Raw genomic sequence first — 18583 nt, forward strand, 5'->3', positions numbered from 1 at the left:
TCCGGGGTGGTTCCCTGATTAATTTCAATGGGTTGTCATTTGTCTATGGAGCTATGGAGACAGAAAACTGTGCCAAAATGATGCCAAGAACACGCCGCGCTGTCAATGTTCTATGGGAGTAGGGGTAGGCTAAATACACACCAAATGTTCAGTGGTAGGGTGTCAACTGAAAGCTGTGTTGAAATAAGTGACACTAAGTTTTGGAGGGAATTCGGCTTCACGTTCGGTAGGCGCCGATTCACGTTCCGGTGGCGCTTCGGTTTTGAAATCATTCAACTTTTTCGCAACCTGACTATTGATTTTCCTTTGTTTTTGCCTGTAGGCTAGGCCTAATTCCGATTCACTTACGTGTTCAGAGAGTGATCGAGAAAGCAGAGTAGGCCTAGCAACAGACAACAGTCCATTCAGCATAGTGTCCAGCCCAGATCCGGTTGTTAATTGAAGGTAAGTGCCTATGGAAAGTTGAATTATTGGCTCATGGGGTAAAAATCAAAGCGTGCCGTCTTCACCTACCAAAGATCTCAGTATCCACTCGAAGGCTGAGGGCAAAGTAGGGTTTTATCTGTTTCCTTCAGAAAAAGAATTGCCCTGGCGAGTTTGGCTTGCTGTTAAACTGTCAACGTAGGCAAGCCTACTGGAAGTGCAAAATACACGAAGAGTTATTTTCCAAAACGCTAATTTATATACGTAGGCTATACATTTTTTGTACATTTTGTTTTCCAAGTAATTTACTGTATTGGGTTATGTTTAGTTGATTTATCTTTACTCAATCACAGCAAAACAACTGCATTTTTATTGATTTTACCTGAAATACACAATTAAACAACATATGACTTTCTAATGTTTTAAAAATGATAGCATTTTGGAAAAGAGCTCTTCACATAGGGAGAACAGTACATTACAAAAACAACGTCAGGCAAAGAAAAGTTGTTGGGTACATGGTTCATTGGTGACAAGTGACAACCAATATTTTATAGATCAGTGGTTGGTTGTACCATGGTTGGCTGTGCAGCGTTTGGATGCTCCAGTCGGTCTGAGAAGGGTCACCACATGTATGGCTTCCCCAAAGACCAAGAGCGCATGAAGAGGTGGATGGTAATGGTCCGCCGTCAAAATCTGCAAATAACAGGGGACAGCAACAGGCGAAAACTGTGTCATGTAAGTAAGATAATATAAGATGAGTCTTTAAGTTAATGCCTCTTAAGTAGAGAAATTTGTCTTGGGCAATAAAGGCAGCGTAGTTACACAAATTAGAAAAAAAAATATTAACACAGAAGGTAAGCTAACAACAATGAACAGAGACCTACAGTACATGAATATGTTCACATCCACACACACGCAGCCAAACCCCCCACCCCACAACCACCCCCACACCCACTTGTACCCGCACACACACTCACACAGCCACCTCACCACACATACTACAACAAGGTTAATATTGCACATGTGCAGTCTGCATTGCACACACAGCCCTAAACAAACACTGCATCATAACACCATTGCAACATTTCACATAGTGTTACAATAGAGACCTAACACATGTTCACAGAGGTGACATCACTTGTTAGCATAACAAAGCGAGTCATAAGTGTAGAGAATTATAGCCTTTTCGATTGGTTTTTGAAGTGCAATGGAAACTGATCTGACAAGCCTCCCTACAGGTACACTTCGAGGATGACCAATTTATTGCCACAAAAAAAAGAGGCACGTTGAGGTTGAGGCCAGATGCCGTGCCGACCATATTCACTCATCGGCCTAAACCCAAGAGGAGGAAACCCCCGGCTAGGAGGGGGCCTCAGGAACCAATCAGAAGGGCAACAGACCACACTTATCACAGCAAATTGAACTCTGGTATGTTATATGCAGGTAATGATTTTCCTCATTTCATGTAATTCAAGGATAGACTACAATCCTAATGAGATTACAACATGATTCATATTAGTACATGTAGCCTCAAAACAACCAGGGCTCAGGGATTCTCTGAGGATTTGCATACAAAATGTAAATAATCCATAGGCTGGGTGAACCCTGCCTGAATTTCCGGGGAATTTGAATTTCGCCCAGCAGCTCAGGCTGGATACCAACAGATCTATTTTCGCTGTTTAGTGCCAGAGTCTTTGGCTCCAATCAGAAATGGCCATACTCTAGTCCTGGCACGCTATTGGCCGGTGACACGCCGAAAACGAAACGAAGTGCAGTAGAAACAAAGCGCAGCCTCGCCAGACTAATGTTCAATCTTAAAAGATTGAGTTTAGTATGGTGAAAACCAGACTAGATAATCCACACATTTCTACCTAATGTTGCCAGTAGATAAACGTATACATTTTAGTGATTTATGATTGTGGCGGATAATTAGTCTGGCTATCACCATACTAAGCTCAATCTTTTAAGATCGAACATTAGTCTGGGGAGTCTGCCCCTGAGGTCAAGTATTTTGGACATCCGCTGTCCCGTGAGGGTATCAAAACAGACCCCGCAAAGGTAAAAGCCATCCAAGAGATGCCGCCGCCGAAGAACAAAGCCGAGCTGGAGATGATCAATTACCTGGCCAGATTCACACCACACCTGTCTCAGGTAAACTCACCGTCACGGCTGCTCCTGAAGCACGAAAACGAGTTCACATGGGACCAGCAGCAGGAGGAGGCGTTCAAACGGATCAAAGAGCTGATAACGCACCACCCCGTGCTCACATTATTCGATCCAAAGAATGAGTTGAGGCTCCAGGTAGATGCCTGAAAATGCGGCCTGGGAGCACCCGTGTTTCAAGAGGAGAGACCTGTGGCGTACACATCCAAATCACTCAACAGCACAGAGGAAAACTATGCACAAATAGAAAAAGAGCTATATGCTGTTTGGGTGCAACTTGCAAGCGTTTTCACAAATACATGAACAGGGGTGCAGGGTGCAGGGTGATCGCCGAGTCGGACCACAAGCCGCTGGAAGCCATACTACAGTACCACGACAGCAGCATAAGGTGCTGTGTCCACCAAACGCGTTTTTTTGCGCCGACGGCGACAATTTTCAATGTAAAGTCACAGCGCTGAGCGCCCTCGGCGGAAAAAAAAACGCCGACGCCGAGTCGCCGACCGTTTTTTGTCGCAGCGCTCAGAGCGCTCAAAGTTGAAATCTGTTCAACTTTTAGAACAGCACCGGGCTTGTCAATGGCACTTCTCGTTATAAACCGTCTCTGGTTTTGGTAACTTAGCAACAATAAACACTTATCTAAGCGCCGAGAGGAGGAGGTTGAGGGCGCTCTGGCTGTAAAAAAACGCGTTTGGTGGACACAGCACCTAACAGAAGGATTAGAGGCACAGGTGCACGCGCTCGTCAGCAATGTCCCGGTGAGTAAGACCAAACTGCAGGAAATCAGAGAGGCAACAGCCCAAGATGCCCAGCTTACCACACAGAGGACACGCTGAAGTCAACGGCATACTGTTCAAAGGTAAGAAAATCATCATCCCTCACACTCTCAGAGCTGAGATGATCCCCGCATACACACCGGACACATGGGCGTAGAGAAAAGCAAGAGTCGCGCCCGCGACATCCTCTTCTGGCCCGGCATGGGGAAGCAATTTGAAGCATCTGTGGCAAAGTGGGACATACTGTATGCCAGGAACGACGCAGCTCCAACGCCAAAGAGCCACTCCTCTCGTATGCCATACCAGAGAGACCATGGCAGGTTGTGGGAACCGACCTGTTCACATGGAACTCACCAGATTTCTCATCATTGTTGACTACTACAGCAGGTACTTTGAGATGAATAAACTTACCAGCTGCACGTCGTCCACAGTCATCACAAAGTGCAAAGCGTCATTCGCACGCTACGGCATCCCGGACACTGTGGTCAGCGACAACGGGCCGTGCTACAGCTCCACCGAGTTCCGCCTCTTCGCAGACGAGTGGGACTTTAAGCACGTCACCTCAAGCCCGCGCTACCCACAAAGCAACGGCCTCACCGAAAGAACAGTCCAGACAAGGCCAAACACATCCTAGACAAGGCCAAAGCTGAGAAGAAAGACCACCACCTGAGTCTGCTAGAACACAGGAACACCCCGGTCGACAACCTTGAAGTCCCCTGCCCAACTCTTGATGAGCCGCAGACTCCGCTCAGTGCTCCCAGTGACTGCGAGACAGCTGAAGTGGCACATCAAGGCCCCGGCAGTGGCGCAACTGGCTGGGGCACCTGCACCGTACGCCGGCGACCCGGGTTCGATTCCCGCCCCGGGTCCTTTCCGGATCCCACCCCGGCTCTCTCTCCCACTCGCTTCCTGTCATTCTCTCTACTGTCCTGTCCAATTAAAGGCATAAAAAGCCCAAAAAAAAATCTTTAAAAAAAAAAAAAAAAAAAAAAAAAAAAAGAAGTGGCACATCAAAAAGTTTTACGTGAGAGGAGAGAAGTATGCCAGCACTGCCAGCAGGTATACTACGACAGATCTGCAAGACGACTCTCCCACCTACCTGTCGGCGCGCCTGTCTGTTTCTAGCAAGATGACGGGTCTTGGAAACCAGCAAAAGTAGCACAACTGGTAGACACACAAAGAAGCTATCACATCCAAAACAAGTGGGGGACAGGCGTTCCGAGGCAACAGACGGCACCTCTACGAGAGCAAGGGAAGCCCAAACACCACAGACACCCAACACGCACACACCAATAACTTACAACGGCACTCACCTGACAGAAACGTACAGGCCCCACACCACGAGTCTGTGGACCAACCACCGCCAGATAGCCAGCCACCTGGTCACACGACAAGATCCGGCCGCACCATCAGGCCGAGACAAGTCCTGGACTTGTAAACATTGAAAAGGGTGTAGGCGGATATAATAATAATAATAATAATAATAATAATAATATGTATATATATATATATATATACACTTGTTGGTGCAATAATCAAAAATTAAGTTTACAAACAAACAATGTTGTGATGTAACATTCCGGCCACTAGGGCCACCGTAGGTGTGTGACAACTCATGCGAGAATGTTCAGGTCATAGACCTAAAAGAAAGGTGCATAATTCAAGATGGTGGAATGAATGAAAGCAAACGCAAGTCAGCGGTTTATTTAATAAGAGCCTACTACAACGTATTAAAACAAAATGATTAAGAAAACGTTTAAATATCAGCGAGCTATTGGCTCAAGGAGTGAACACTGTTGTGTGCCAATGTGTACGGCCAGTGCTAGGTACAACAATGTACCAGTGGCGTGCGGTGGGGTCTGTGGCAGGGTAGGCAGTGGCCATTCACGATCCGTACACTCGCAAATATTACTATATTTTCATGGTAATACTCCTCCTACTTAGTCATTTCACAGAATCAGAGGCGTCACTAGGTGTGCAATTGTTTTTTTTTTTTTTCCAACCTACGGGGGTCCGGGGGTTTCTTCCCGGGAAATTTTGAAAATTGGACTGTTAAAGATGCAGTTTCAACGTAGTTTGAGAAGGAAAGGGAGAAAATTCGTTGGGGTCCTTATCATCATATTTTAATAACAAATAGCCTAAAGCTAATTTCCCTCACTAGACCTACTGGTAAATCGTTTTAACTGAGACCCAAACCTTTTTTCCTGCCCGTGACATGATGAATACCTTGCTTTGTTGGCTTCTTTAGTAGCTATCACGCCGACCAGCTGCAAACGTGACACATCTTGATCTTGTAGGCCTAGGCTACTGTTGATGAAATATAACCTCGTTTTCTAGCCTCTCGGTGTACTTGGTCGATCGTGGTTATTCTTCTGGGTTTTTAATTAGCTAAACTACATAAATCCACCATTAATTTGTAATTGTATGCCTCCTCCCTGCTGTTTATTTCCTATGTGGAGTTGTCCGAGCTGATGTCCCGAGTCCCGTTGAGGCCGGACTGCCATTGGCTTATCTGCGTTCGAAAGGCAGCGCTTGGCGGGAATAAGCATGCTTATCGATGCTCATAAACTTTCGCATGAATCATGTAATACGCATGCGCAATCTCCGAAATTCGCAGCATTGAAATGAATGGTGAGGATAGGCAGAGACCTTACAAGCCTACCCTGGCCTTTGGAATCCAAGCAAGCTTCGGGACTGCTTGCTTGGGCGTTCCCACGGTAACCAGGCATGTTTGCTTTGCTGCGTAGTTCAGTGTTGTGAATCGCTGTTTGCGTAAGCCTTCACGTTTGAGTTTTTGACCTTAAATAAGACGTACATTTACTTTCTAGAATTGAAATTGCATTCTAATTGTATTGTTTCTGACTTCAGTGTGAGCTTTTAATAATATTTTTTTAAAATATGTGTCGTCCTTCTTTTTAAAATGAAATTTACTCAGGGTAGGCACTGCCTACCCTGCCTACCCTGACCGCACGTCACTGCAATGTACTGAGTTTCCACACTTTCCCTACGGATGTAGAATTAAGACGCAAGTGGGTAGTCGCAATTCGTAGGGCCGAGTTCATTATAACGCATCACACCCGGGTGTGTAGCCGGCATTTCGAAAAAGATGATGTTCGACTAACACCAGAGACAGGACGACGACTTTTGAAAAAGGGAGCTATCCCAACTTTATTTGAATGGAATAACTTCTCCCTCAATGGTGATGACTGGGCTGAGAGCAGATACATGGCTGTGGTTGTAATGCTCATTTTATACCAGGTACTACTCTTTAGTCTTTAACACCCCGGTTTACAATTACACAAAATGTTTGCGAATAATTTAATGTCTGGACATTGTTATTTGTGCACGTTGTAATTATATAAGTCACATGTAAATAGGGAAATGTTGGGAGTTATTTCGTCACTGGAGCCCACTAGCACTTGCTAAACTACGACTAGCGAGCAGTGGGTGTGTCAGATTTAGTAACTCCCAAAAAGTCGCTTGTTCCTTTTTAAACGAAATGTTGGCATTTAGATGATTATTTTTCGGAATTCCTGCTTGTATGGTGCCAGACAAGCGATGGCTTTGGTGCCAGGAAGACAACATTTACTACCGGATATAGCTTTTCAGAATTCCCGCCACATGTTTTGTTTTTGCTCCGTCGAGGTCCGTGGTTGTACGTCATGCTACCGCATTCATCAGAGGAAGAGAAAACTACAAGTGGCTAAACGGCTGATTCAGAAGTGTAACTGGCATGAACATCTGATGAAAATGGCCTGTTGCGTGTTAGGTTGTCGGAATCGCTACTCTACCGTCAGCGGACTGAAGATGTATCGAATTCCGACGGGACCAAGGCCGTTTCAAAGTTACAGGAGGCGTCTGTGGTTGCAAGCCATCAATGGTCTGGACTGGTCCGAGAGCAAAATAAAACATAGTCGTATTTGTAATGCTCATTTTATATCAGGTACAATTATCTGGAGACCTACTCTTCAACCTGGGTTACAACTTCACAAAAATGCAAATCTAATGATTCTGAAACTTGTTCAACGCAGAATGGCGGTCGCTTGATTTGGATAGTAAACGAATAGGCCTAGCTGCTACTTGTGTGTGTCAGCATCTGTTTGTTTGTTTTGCAGGTGTGGCAGCACAGGACTCAACTAGTCCTGACTTTGTGCCTTCTGTGTTTCCACCGACACAACAAAGCCATCTCAGTAGAAATTGGGGAAGGTATAATTCATCTTGCCCTCTCACTTTAAAATATGTTTTAATAATCAGATCATGTCTGTGTCATAGCTTATATGCATTGGTGCTTATAGCTGCTGGCTTTCAGATCTTCAGATACTAATCAGCTGAATTGTACGTTATGTTTGTAATTACTTTAGAAACAAGAGGAAAAGGCTAGCAGATGACATTAGTACCCCAGCACATCCACCTGTGGCTTGGACTACGAAGCAAGGTAACTGCCATACCCAGACAACTTGAAGATTAGGTTAGTAACAACGTAACCAGCTGGATATGTTTTACTGAGGTATGCTGCCATGGCAATTTATGCATCATCTCTGAACTGCTGCTGTTTTTGTTTGTGGTTACTGCGGCATTATTTACAGTGTAGATACTACACTGTACATTATGGATAGAATTGTAGCCTACATGATAGGAAAGACACCCTGACCACCTGTGACTGCTTGGTGAGGAAGTGTAGTCTCCAGTTGTGTTTAATCCCAGGGTGAGGGGGACTGTGATTGATGAACAAGCCAACTTATTCTTCAAACTGGAAATCCGTCCGATTTTTATCTTCCATCTATTCTGTTTACATTATAATTTAGTGCGGTGTCAGCATGCTAACTAGAATATGCTTCAACTTCTATTTCTTCTGAAATGTTGATAATTCTGCACTCAATATGGATATTTTATATGATATAATATAAGACTGACAGAAAAATCTAAAAGTTTGCTTGTACATGACTAAGGATACGTCAAGCACTGTCTGCAGCCACATTGAAATCCATACAACCCATCTTAGGCCAGAAGTAGAGAACCACATTTCTGAATACCAAGATGTCATGGTGACGCCCATTGACTGGAGAATATTGTCAATGAACAGCATTCTCACATATCAGTGGGTTGTGAGTGAGCCAACGTGAGGTATGTTGAAATGGTTTGATTTTCAGCATTCAAATTGGCTGTGTTTACAGGACAAGAGAAGGAGCCTGGGGTGGTGCTACCTACACTTTATGAAGTTGAAGTGATCGACCAAGAGAGGTTTGTGCTCTTGTAGCTTGCATTGTTTGACTCTGCAGTTCACCCTGCGCACACCCGGATTTGAACCCGCAAGTGGCAGCACCTCAAATTATTCCCGAGGGCAAACTGACTCTGTTTGTTAGAAAGAATAGAATAGAATAGAATATATACTTTTTTGATCCCGTGAGGGAAATTCAGTTCTCTGCATTTAACCCAATTTAACCGAATTAGTGAACACACAGCACACAGTGAACACACAGTGAGGTGAATCACACAACCCAGAGCAGTGAGCTGACTGCCCAACCAGCGGCGCTCGGGGAGTAGTGAGGGGTTAGGTGCCTTGCTCAAGGGCACTTCAGCCGTGGTGGACTGGTCGGGGATCGAACCGGCAACCCTCCGGTTACAAGCCCGGTGCGCTAACCAGTACACCACGGCTGCCCCTGTTTGACCTTCTTAATGTTATTGAATTGTTATTTTAATTATGTTGAGAGAGAGAGAGAGAGAGAGAGAGAGAGAGAGAGAGAATATATTAGTGCAAGATTAAATTACTATACTCTATTTTCCCTAGTTCTTTAGGACCGAGATGTCAGGCCCCTGGTTCTTCCCTCACTGGTGAAACTGTGGCAAATCCACTTATATCATCTGAAGGTATGGACATCCTATGGCATTTAACACCATATCTTAACCATAACTTTTTTACTATAAATGTCACGCCATCTTGAGTAAATTCAGCTCCACACACTGACACGGTGAGAGAGGACCTGGAGTGTCCAAAGCTTATTGCAGTTTTTTTTCTTTTAAGTAAGTTTCAGTGGATGCCACCCTAGCGTTTTTTGTTGTTGTTGTTGCAAAGTTTAATGTGCATCACACTCTACTCTGCAGCTATGAGTGTCCGCAGAGTGCAATCTGTGACTGGTCGGATTTAGGAAGGCTATGTGTGCGTGCATGCGTTGTTGCATATAAGTCCATGCAATGTGATTTGTGAGTCAAGCATGTATTTGGTAGCATACCTGGTGGGCCAATTTAATTGAGACCTCTTGAATATAGTTGATAGTCAGCTGTAGATAACATTTTGTTCTGAATTTGAAATATTGTGTTGTTAATTACAGTGAGTTTTGTGTAATGATTTGGAGTGGTTTTGCCCCCTGAATAAACAGTAATGGTAATGTTAACCCAGCACCTGTCTATTCTGCAGGTTCAGCAGATCACCTGGCTACGCGAGCTCCCGAAGTGAAAAAAGAGGACGTAATCGAAGTTACCGTCGGGGAGACTGGAGAGGAGACACACACCACTGATGTTTCTGAGTCACCGGAGACGTTCGGCATTGAGGGACGCTACGCATCAGGAACTTGGGAGCAAGCCACAGTGGAGGCCATCATGAGCTTGAGGTTGCTCGGCACCACAGTCACCACCACTCAGGTTGCTCAGACTATAATTGAGAATCTCAAAGACGAGAACGACTTACTTCGTGTACAGAATGCTAACATGGAGGCAGAACTGAAGGCGAAGCAGTGGATGCATGAACAGGAAGTCTGTGATCTCCAGGAGAGACTGGAGACGTTGGAACAGAAGTGTTCATGTGGAACCATGTCAGAAACTACAGACATCGCCTCAGAGACGGCACTTTCAGATGTCATGGTTGCAGAGACAAAGACTGAGCCTGATGTTTGTGAGTGGGACTTACAAGGAAATAGCATTTACTAAAAACATTACATGCTTTGTATCACATTTTGTTGTCAACACAGGAATTATTTGCAGTTCTAATGCAGGAAATATTTTGTTCAGTAAAACACTACAGTTTCTTCATGTACACTCACCCCATTGCATTTGAAGGAGTGAATAAATCATTAGGACATTCAGCCAAGCACAGTTTTTGCATTGTGAGGTGAAGTTTATTTATATAGTAAGCAAATGGCAAGTAAAAGAATAAAAGGGCCTTAGTCAAAGAATATATATATATTTTTAAATAAAAGAACATAATAATAAAAAAAGAAAATCTAAAACACACAAGGTATAATTAAGACAGACCAATACCAAAATATATGTTTCTGCATGAAGATTACATTAGCATAATTTGTTGACATCTAGAAAGAAATCGATAACTCATTCTGAAACAGCCTTGATTTTACCAGGTAAGATTAATTTATTTTAGAGTTATTTGTACTTCGATGCAATATTATACCATGGCAAAGCTGTGGGCAAGATTGCATAGATAGGACACACATGAACAGAAGTGGAAATGTTGGTAGGCTACTTCATTATGATTGGGTTTATCCAGTGTTATGTGAACTGTAGGCTAGGCTACCATGTTTAGTGTGATATAAGCTGATACATGATGATGATGGCCTTATAAGAAACAAACAACCAAAAGGCAGACTTTTGCATGGACCTTTTCCAAAGTCTTTTTAAGGCAGTGTCTCTGCCTTTCCCATACTTATCGTCAGTTGTGAAGGCTGGAGGCGGCCAGGCACCTCTTCTAAACGGCGTTGGGTGTGTGTCAGACATGGGTGTCAGACTGCATGCACGCACGGAGAGTAAAAAGATATACGCCGAATGAGGTCCCAAGTCGGCTTGTTCCTCTAAAACTAAATTCTGGTACTAAACTTTTCGGGGATGCGACTTGTAGTGTTATTAGGATTACTAAATGATAGATATTTTATTGATCCCCAAGGGGAAATTCAAGTTTTGTTTTGTTTTTTTAAATGTTGAATTAGAAGGCTTGAAAGAGCAGCAAGATTATTTTGGAACATCATCCATTCATCTGGTCCCTTTCCACAGGTGTAGCCTATTAATCAAGCAACTGATAGCAATTGCACTGATAATCAGGTGCTGATTTTATACACCTGTGGAAAGGGACCTGACTCGTGAATACGTCACGCAATGACACGCCTCTTTATGCAGAGGAAGTGATCCCCATTGGGATCCTAAATGACGCGCATCTACTTCCGGTCCATTGGAAACGACTACAACGAAAAGTATCTTGCTCTGCTTTATATTAACGATCTTGATATTATTATCGCCAATGCTTCATACCCGTAACAGTTGCTGGCGCTAATGAACCATTTTAGCATGCCAGCCGGGTTTTAAAAGAAGAATGACTTGCTGCTGACGGACTTACTTGGAGTCGTCAGAGCTGAATTTCGGACTTCTCATAATTTTGAGTAGGACTAAAGATCCTTAAATACTACTAATAAATGCTTTTTCTACCGTCTCTGGTAGGACAATGGCGTGTTGCTTCGCTCCTCTGTGCAAACATCGAAGTGGAGGTCCTACACGCTGCTCTTTGTATAGATTTCCAGCGAATGACGCAAAGAGAAGACTGTGGACTCGCGCGCTGAGGTAAGATTTCTACTTAGTGTTTCCCCAAGCTAGACAGTGCGCCTTAATCTGGTCACAGACGAAAAAGGTGTGTCAATCTTCGAACACTACTCAACTCATTAAGGACCTTGAGGAAGCAATGAATCGAGATGTAATCGAATGCCAGTGGCAGAATGAGCCGCACTTGTGAACGCTCGCTCAAGCCTGCGGCTGTCATCAAGCCAAAGTTAACTTCATTGTGGTAGCCTACTTTGACATCTTACCATCTGATCACAGTGGTCAGTCCCCACCCCTCCCCCGTGTGCGGCTGTCAACACAAACGGCTCAAGTCCACGTAGGCTACAACTTTATCAAGCAGAGCCTATACAGAAGCCCTGAGTTTGCGTATATCAAACCCATCCATTTTGTAACTGTGAACCTGTTGTTAGCGTGGGGCTCCTGCTTACTGTTTGCCATTGTCTTTATACTGTGAAGTGCTATCAGTAGCCTTCTGTTTGTTGTTGTTGTTGTTGTTGTTGTTGTTGTTTTTAAAGGTGTTATACTGTAGGCTATAGTAGTTAGGCTTAGGCTGCATTTTTACCGAAATCCCCCACCCCATTATCCTCACCCCACCCCTTAAGATAACATCTAAGATGACATATGATAAGATGTAAGTTGAAGTTTGTCAACAAAAAAGCTGCCATTTTTGTGTATAAGGAGATCCGGGACAGCTAGCCTTCCTTGCAATGCATCCTATGGGGAATTAATGTAGGGGTTTTGAATAATCACTCACCCCTGTTACATTATCACGGGGACGAAGACCTATGAGTGGCTTCTGTGATCTTTGGCACACTTTGTCACACACACACACACACACACACACACACACACACACACACACACACACACACACACACACACACTCACACTATCTCTCTCTCTTGGCATTTTTATTGCATGCATGTGATGTATTTGCAATGCACTTTATTAAAACATGATATTTTCTTCCAACAGACGTGCCGATCGGAAACCTAACAATAACTCCCGTGTCTGCAGTTGCCATTTCCCCAAAGGGAAGGACCACCCGCCGGTTTTGTTTCCAGACGGTCTACCCAAGGTACACCCCAAACTAGATCACACTTTGAATAGTCTGTAATCAGGCTCTTTCAGTAGTCAAACACACAGGGTGATATGGTAATCAGGCTCTTTTGAATAGTCTAATTCCAACACACGGGTGATGTGGTAATCAGAATTTCTCCTTTAGTTGTCTTAATTACCTCCGTCAAGGAGGTTATGGTTCCATCAGGGTTTGATTGTCTGCTTGTTTGTTTGTAGTATATAGTCCTTTTTTGATATAGTATAGTCCTTACCGTGAGGGGAAATTAGTTCTCTGCATTTAACCCAATTTAACCAAATTAGTGAATACACACAGCACACAGTGAACACACAGTGAGGTGAATTACACACTAACCCAGAGCAGTGAGCTGCCTGCCCAACCAGCGGCGCTCAGGATGAGGTGCCTTGCTCAAGGGCACTTCAGCCCTGGACTGGTCAGTAATCGAACCGGCAACCCGCCGATTACAAGCCTGAAGCCTTGACCAGTAGGCCACGGCTGCCCCTCCCCTGTTTGTGTGTTAGCAAGATAGCTCAAAAAGTTATGGATGGATTTCGATGACATTTTTAGGAAAGGTCTGAAATGACCCAAGGAGCATACGATTACATTTTGGGAGTGATCTGTATCACCGTCTGGATCCAGAAGGCGGTTATATTTTTTCTTGGTGGAGGTCTGCGATGTTCAGTGGATTATGTTACAAGTTTTGTCTGCTAGCACTAACCACCAATAGAATACAATATAATGCAATACAGTGTATCTCTATGTAAATTGTGGTTGATATGTTATATGCATCTAAAGCATATTATTAACGCGTTGAATTTCGACTCTATAATGACATCTTCAGTTCTTAACATGTAAGCCAGCTAGTCTGATCATGATTCTAAATGTATGGTAATTTTTAACATTTTATAGAATTATACCATGGCTAGATGTGCAGCAACTGGATGCACCAATCAGTCCAATGAAGTACTTAAGATGTACAGCTTCCCAACGGAAACAGACCGAAGAGCCAAATGGTTGGAAATGGTCAGCAGGAAAGACCTGGACTTCAGGGACAAGCTGTGTCAAGTAAGTTGTGTTTATACAGGCGGGTTACTCGTCATTCATTTGTCTTGAATTTCCCCTTTGGGATCAATAAAGTATCTGTCTATCTGTCTATCTGTCTATCTATAGGCGTTATACGTCTACATGTAGAAAACATTTCAATTACATTTCAGCTGACTATTATGGGGTATGTGTGGTAACTGAACTTGACCATTGTGAGGTATGTGTGGTAACTGAACTTACACGTCTCCTCGCAGGCACACTTTGAAGAGGACCAGTTCGTTGGAGCAAAAAGGGGCCAAATGAGGTTGAAATCCAATGCGGTCCCAACAATATTCCCAGATCACCTCAAGCCTGAGAGGACAGTATTCCCAGATCACCCCAAGCCTGAGAGGACAATGGCCCCTTTGTCTGCAGCAGCGGTTAATAGAATGATCGTGGACCACGCATATTTTAAAACGTCAATCTCCGGTATGATACAAGTCTATAACACATAGTTTAAATATTTTACCTTTTTACCCACATTACTGGTATTGAAGAAATTGAGGGTATAGAGAGCTGCATGGTGCCATGGAAGTTGAGGTTAGTTGGGGACATGCCAGGAAACATGTACATGTGTGTGTGAGATACTGTAAGTCATCAATCCAGGGGCCAGTTAACCAAGGATCAATGGGGAAGCCTTGATGGAGGAACAATTATGAGAATTAAAATGGACTGGGCTGTCTCACAGCAGAAAAAATATCAACATCCTGTATGAATGAAGAGGAACAGTATTCTGTTAAAACTGCTCCCTTCTTACAGCTGTACTCAATCTCCCCTTCTCTCTTCTTGCAGGGGTTTGAGTGTAAGCCTGTGTTGTGTACCAGCATGAGAGATGTTGAAATGGTTTGCTTTTCATCATTGCACATGGCTGTGTTTGCAGGACTACCAGAACACGAAGTGCAGGAGGAACACCCTGACCAGGAGATACCTTCGCTCAATGAAGCTGAAGTAACTGACAAAGAGAGGTTTGTGCACCACTCAAAACACAAGTGCTCTTGGCACAGTGGAGGGAGGGGGAGGAGGGGGTGCATATTCTAGTAGGAAGTTAGAAATGCATACAGTTGGCAGCATAAGGATATCATTGCGTTCACAGCATACCGGTAATAAGACACATGGCCTACTGTTGATAAATTAAGGCAGACATAATGCAGTTAAAGGAGAATTCCGGTGTGAAATTGAGCTTAACTGTACCGAAACATGTTAAGGTGTACTCACACGTGTTTTAGACGCACTTTCACTCACCCCCAGCATTCCGAACTCCTCCGTTTTCAGCCTAGCTTACAGTAGGCTTGAATCTATTAGATTGGGCATTACGTAGCCTATGCAGCTAAATCGCTATTTTTACTCCACACTGCATTGGTTGACTTCTGAGGGTCCTGACATTTAAAACGAGATACTTAGAACTTTGGAAGTGCACAGGAAGTTTATTAAAAAAGACTGTTTATTCCATAGACCTAAAAGAAATTCAAGCAGTAGCCTACCTTCAATTTATTCAAGCAGTACCTTCATAGAATCTCTCCGCTGGGCGCCATCTTGTGGTGAAGTCGCGATAAGTCGACTGACGAGCACAAACGAACAGGAAAGACAGGGGGACATATTGCAAACATTTTGAGCTTTGTTACTCATCATGCTCATGTAGACAGTATAACTATATTTCCTATGGAATTACTTTAGCAATATGTTCCCCTGTCCTTCCTGTTCGTTCGTGCTCGTCAGTCGGCTTATCGCGACTTGATTCCAAGATGGCGCCCAGCGGAGAGATTCTATGAAGGCACTGCTTGTAAACAGTCTTTTTTTTAATAAACTTCCTGTGCATTTCCAAAGTTCTCAGTATCTCGTTTTAAATGTCAGGACCCTCAGAAGTCTACCAATGCAGTGTGGAGTTACTTGGAACCTTTTTAATGGTTTAAAAATAGCGATTTAGCTGCATAGGCTACGTAATGCCCAATCTAATAGATTCAAGCCTACTGTAAGCTAGGCTGAAAACGGAGGAGTTCGGAATGCTGGGGGTGAGTGAAAGTGCGTCTAAAACACGTGTGAGTACACCTTAACATGTTTCGGTACAGTTAAGCTCAATTTCACACCGGAATTCTCCTTTAATGCAGACATTATTTGTACCATTCATTTTTTTTTCTCTGGATGGGATTTTTGGAAATAAGCTGTGTGTATGGTATGTTGATAAGTAACATGACTACTCTGTGTGTTCTAGATTGACCACTGTTACTACTCCCACTTCTGAAACTGTGGCATGCCCACCAATTGAATCATATACAGGTATGGACAACTTGAGCTGTTTAGTTTGTGTTTTTGTTGGCTAGTGGGTTGGTGGATGAGGAGAATGTTAGTCTAGAAAAACATTTTTTTTCCTGAAACCCATTTCTGTTGTGATTTTCATCTTCCATGCTTTCTGTTTACATGTACTTTAGTGCAGCCTTAGCTGGCTAACTTGAATATTTTTATACACAACACGTTACTTTCAAAATGTTAATAATTTTGCACTCAATGGTGATATTTTATGTAATCAAAGTTTTCTTTTACACGCTCATGCACAGTTTCATACTTTGTACGTACGCTACTTTCTAGGTTTGTACGTACTCAATGTCTCAAAGTCTTTGTACATGAGGGCCTTGTTGAATATAGGCTATCCTATTGGTGGGCATAACTATTGGTAGGCTAGTTAACATTGTATTACATTTTAAATAAATCTACATTTAAATACAGTTTGTTACAACAAGTTTGTGTCCTATCTAAGTGTTTTTGTCCTGGAATAAACACAGTTCTAATCATGTTTACAAAAACTCTTTTTTTCATCTATTTCGCAGGTTCGGCAGGTGTCCTAGCTACGAAAGCTGTCGAGGTGAAAGAAGAGGACATCATTGAATTTATCGTTGGGGAACCTGAAGAGAGAACTGCACACACTACTAACGTGTCTGAGTCTCCTGAGACACACAGCATCGAGGGGCCCTGTGAAGTGGGAACTTGGGAACAAGCCACAGTGGAGAACACCACAAACTTGAAGTTTCAAGCCACTACTACTCAGATTGCCCAGGCTGTTATTTCGAATCTCAAAAACGAGAACGACTTCCTTCGAGTCCAGATTGCAAAGCTGGTCTCAGAACTGAGTGTTAAGCAGTGGACACATGAACAGGAAGTCCGTGATCTCCAGGAGAGGCTGGCGCTGTTGAAACAGAAGTGTTCATGTGGGGCCATGTCTGAAAGCACAAACACCACATCAGAAGCAGCGCATTCAAATGCCATGGTTGTCGAGATAAAGACAGAACCATTATAACATGTTAACAGGTTGAACTTATAAAACATTTAATGTTTTAGTGTCATATTTTGTTGTAGAACAACAGCTTGCTTTTTCACTCATGAATTCTTCATGAAAGATACTGTACAATGTGTTTTATTTATTTTGTAACCTACAGCCTAGAACCTTTCTACAGAGTTGGATGAATGTAAATTGTTTTGTTTATTTGGTGTGTAATACTCAGATTCAGACCAGTTACAGTGAAGAGTAACATTAGAGGATCAGTTTCCATCATCAATACTTTAATGACCGAAAGGAATATATGTACAGTATAAACATTACTTGTAAGGTAAATTTCTCAGATGGTTATATTGATCACCAATGCTTCTATTTTTGACCAAAATGCATTGAGTTTCCGAAGATATCTATAAACATTATTTATACAGAACATTGTTTATTTTTTCAAACTTTCATGTGCGAAGTTTACAACTGCCTGAAACTGGCATTCACTTTCTATTAACCTGATCTCAATAGACCTCCCTCCCTCCCTCCCTCCCTCCATCCCTCTCGCTCTCTCTCCTCTCTGTCTCTTCTCTCCCTCACTCTTGCTCTCCCTCTCTCTTCCTCTCTGTCTCCCTCTCTCCATCTCTTTCCCTCACTCTCGCTCTACTCCTCTTGCTCTCCCTTTCTCCCTCTCTCTGTTTCCCCCTCTCCCTCTTTCTTACTCTCGCTCTCCCTCTCTCTGTCTCTTCTCTCTCCCTCTCTCTGTCTATCTCTTGCTCTCTCTCTTTCTCCCCTGCATGTGTATGTGTTGTTGGCACAGCTATGTAAAGGAATATAGTGAAGCCAAAGCAGGGAAACACACAGCACCACACCGAGACACTGCAAATACAGGTACAGGGATACATAGACATAAACATCTGGATAAACACGCATCCACACAGACATGCACGCTGACACACACGCTTAAACGCACACACACACACACACTCTTTCTTTCTATCTCTTCATCTACAGTATCTGTATCTCTATCGTCCTCTCCTCCTCTCCTCCTCCTTGCTCTCTCTTCTGCATGTGGTCTCTGTCTCTCCCTCTTACTCCAGTGAAAGTGGCCACGAGGAGGACCTGGGTGTGAGTCCGACCAGGTGATTTCTTGATCCCATTCCATTCTCTCTCCTGCTCGCTTTCCTGTCAGCCTCTTCACTGTCCTCTCAAAAAAGTGTAAAAAAAATGCAAAAATAAATATTATACATATAG

At 43.4% G+C, this 18583-nt stretch overlaps 2 protein-coding genes across 4 annotated transcripts; both read left to right on the top strand.

Moving 5' to 3' along the window:
* Positions 1–3672: 3672 nt before the first annotated feature.
* LOC134069477 (uncharacterized) lies at positions 3673–10460 on the top strand. The gene is made up of 4 exons (XM_062525439.1): positions 3673–3943; positions 8534–8600; positions 9148–9227; positions 9775–10460. Exons 1-4 carry the CDS (start codon positions 3673–3675, stop codon positions 10281–10283), a joined length of 927 nt encoding a protein of 308 aa, XP_062381423.1. The 3' UTR covers positions 10284–10460.
* Positions 10461–11527: 1067 nt separating this feature from the next.
* LOC134068912 (uncharacterized) lies at positions 11528–17774 on the top strand. 3 transcript variants are annotated; one of them, XM_062524725.1, is made up of 8 exons: positions 11528–11554; positions 11799–11918; positions 12891–12993; positions 13903–14058; positions 14292–14505; positions 14957–15041; positions 16286–16350; positions 16899–17774. In XM_062524725.1, exons 2-8 carry the CDS (start codon positions 11803–11805, stop codon positions 17363–17365), a joined length of 1206 nt encoding a protein of 401 aa, XP_062380709.1. In that variant the 5' UTR covers positions 11528–11554; positions 11799–11802; the 3' UTR covers positions 17366–17774. The 3 variants fall into 3 exon arrangements, 2 of the variants coding, with proteins under 2 accessions (XP_062380709.1, XP_062380708.1); XR_009936735.1 differs by having other exon boundaries at positions 11540–11918; positions 14869–15041; XM_062524724.1 differs by having other exon boundaries at positions 11540–11918.
* Positions 17775–18583: the final 809 nt, after the last annotated feature.

Source organism: Sardina pilchardus, chromosome 21 (assembly GCF_963854185.1).
Source record: "Sardina pilchardus chromosome 21, fSarPil1.1, whole genome shotgun sequence".
Lineage (NCBI taxonomy): Eukaryota > Metazoa > Chordata > Actinopteri > Clupeiformes > Clupeidae > Sardina > Sardina pilchardus.

Coding starts and splice junctions, on each gene's coding strand:
- LOC134069477 (XM_062525439.1), top strand. CDS start 3,673: ATGGCAGGTTGTGGGAACCGACCTGTTCACATGGAACTCACCAGATTT. Junction 3,944..8,533: donor AAGCCCGCGCTACCCACAAA/GCAACGGCCTCA, acceptor CTGTGTTTACAG/GACAAGAGAAGGAGCCTGGG. Junction 8,601..9,147: donor GAAGTGATCGACCAAGAGAG/GTTTGTGCTCTT, acceptor TATTTTCCCTAG/TTCTTTAGGACCGAGATGTC.
- LOC134068912 (XM_062524725.1), top strand. CDS start 11,803: ATGGCGTGTTGCTTCGCTCCTCTGTGCAAACATCGAAGTGGAGGTCCT. Junction 11,919..12,890: donor CTGTGGACTCGCGCGCTGAG/GTAAGATTTCTA, acceptor TTCTTCCAACAG/ACGTGCCGATCGGAAACCTA. Junction 15,042..16,285: donor GAAGTAACTGACAAAGAGAG/GTTTGTGCACCA, acceptor TGTGTGTTCTAG/ATTGACCACTGTTACTACTC.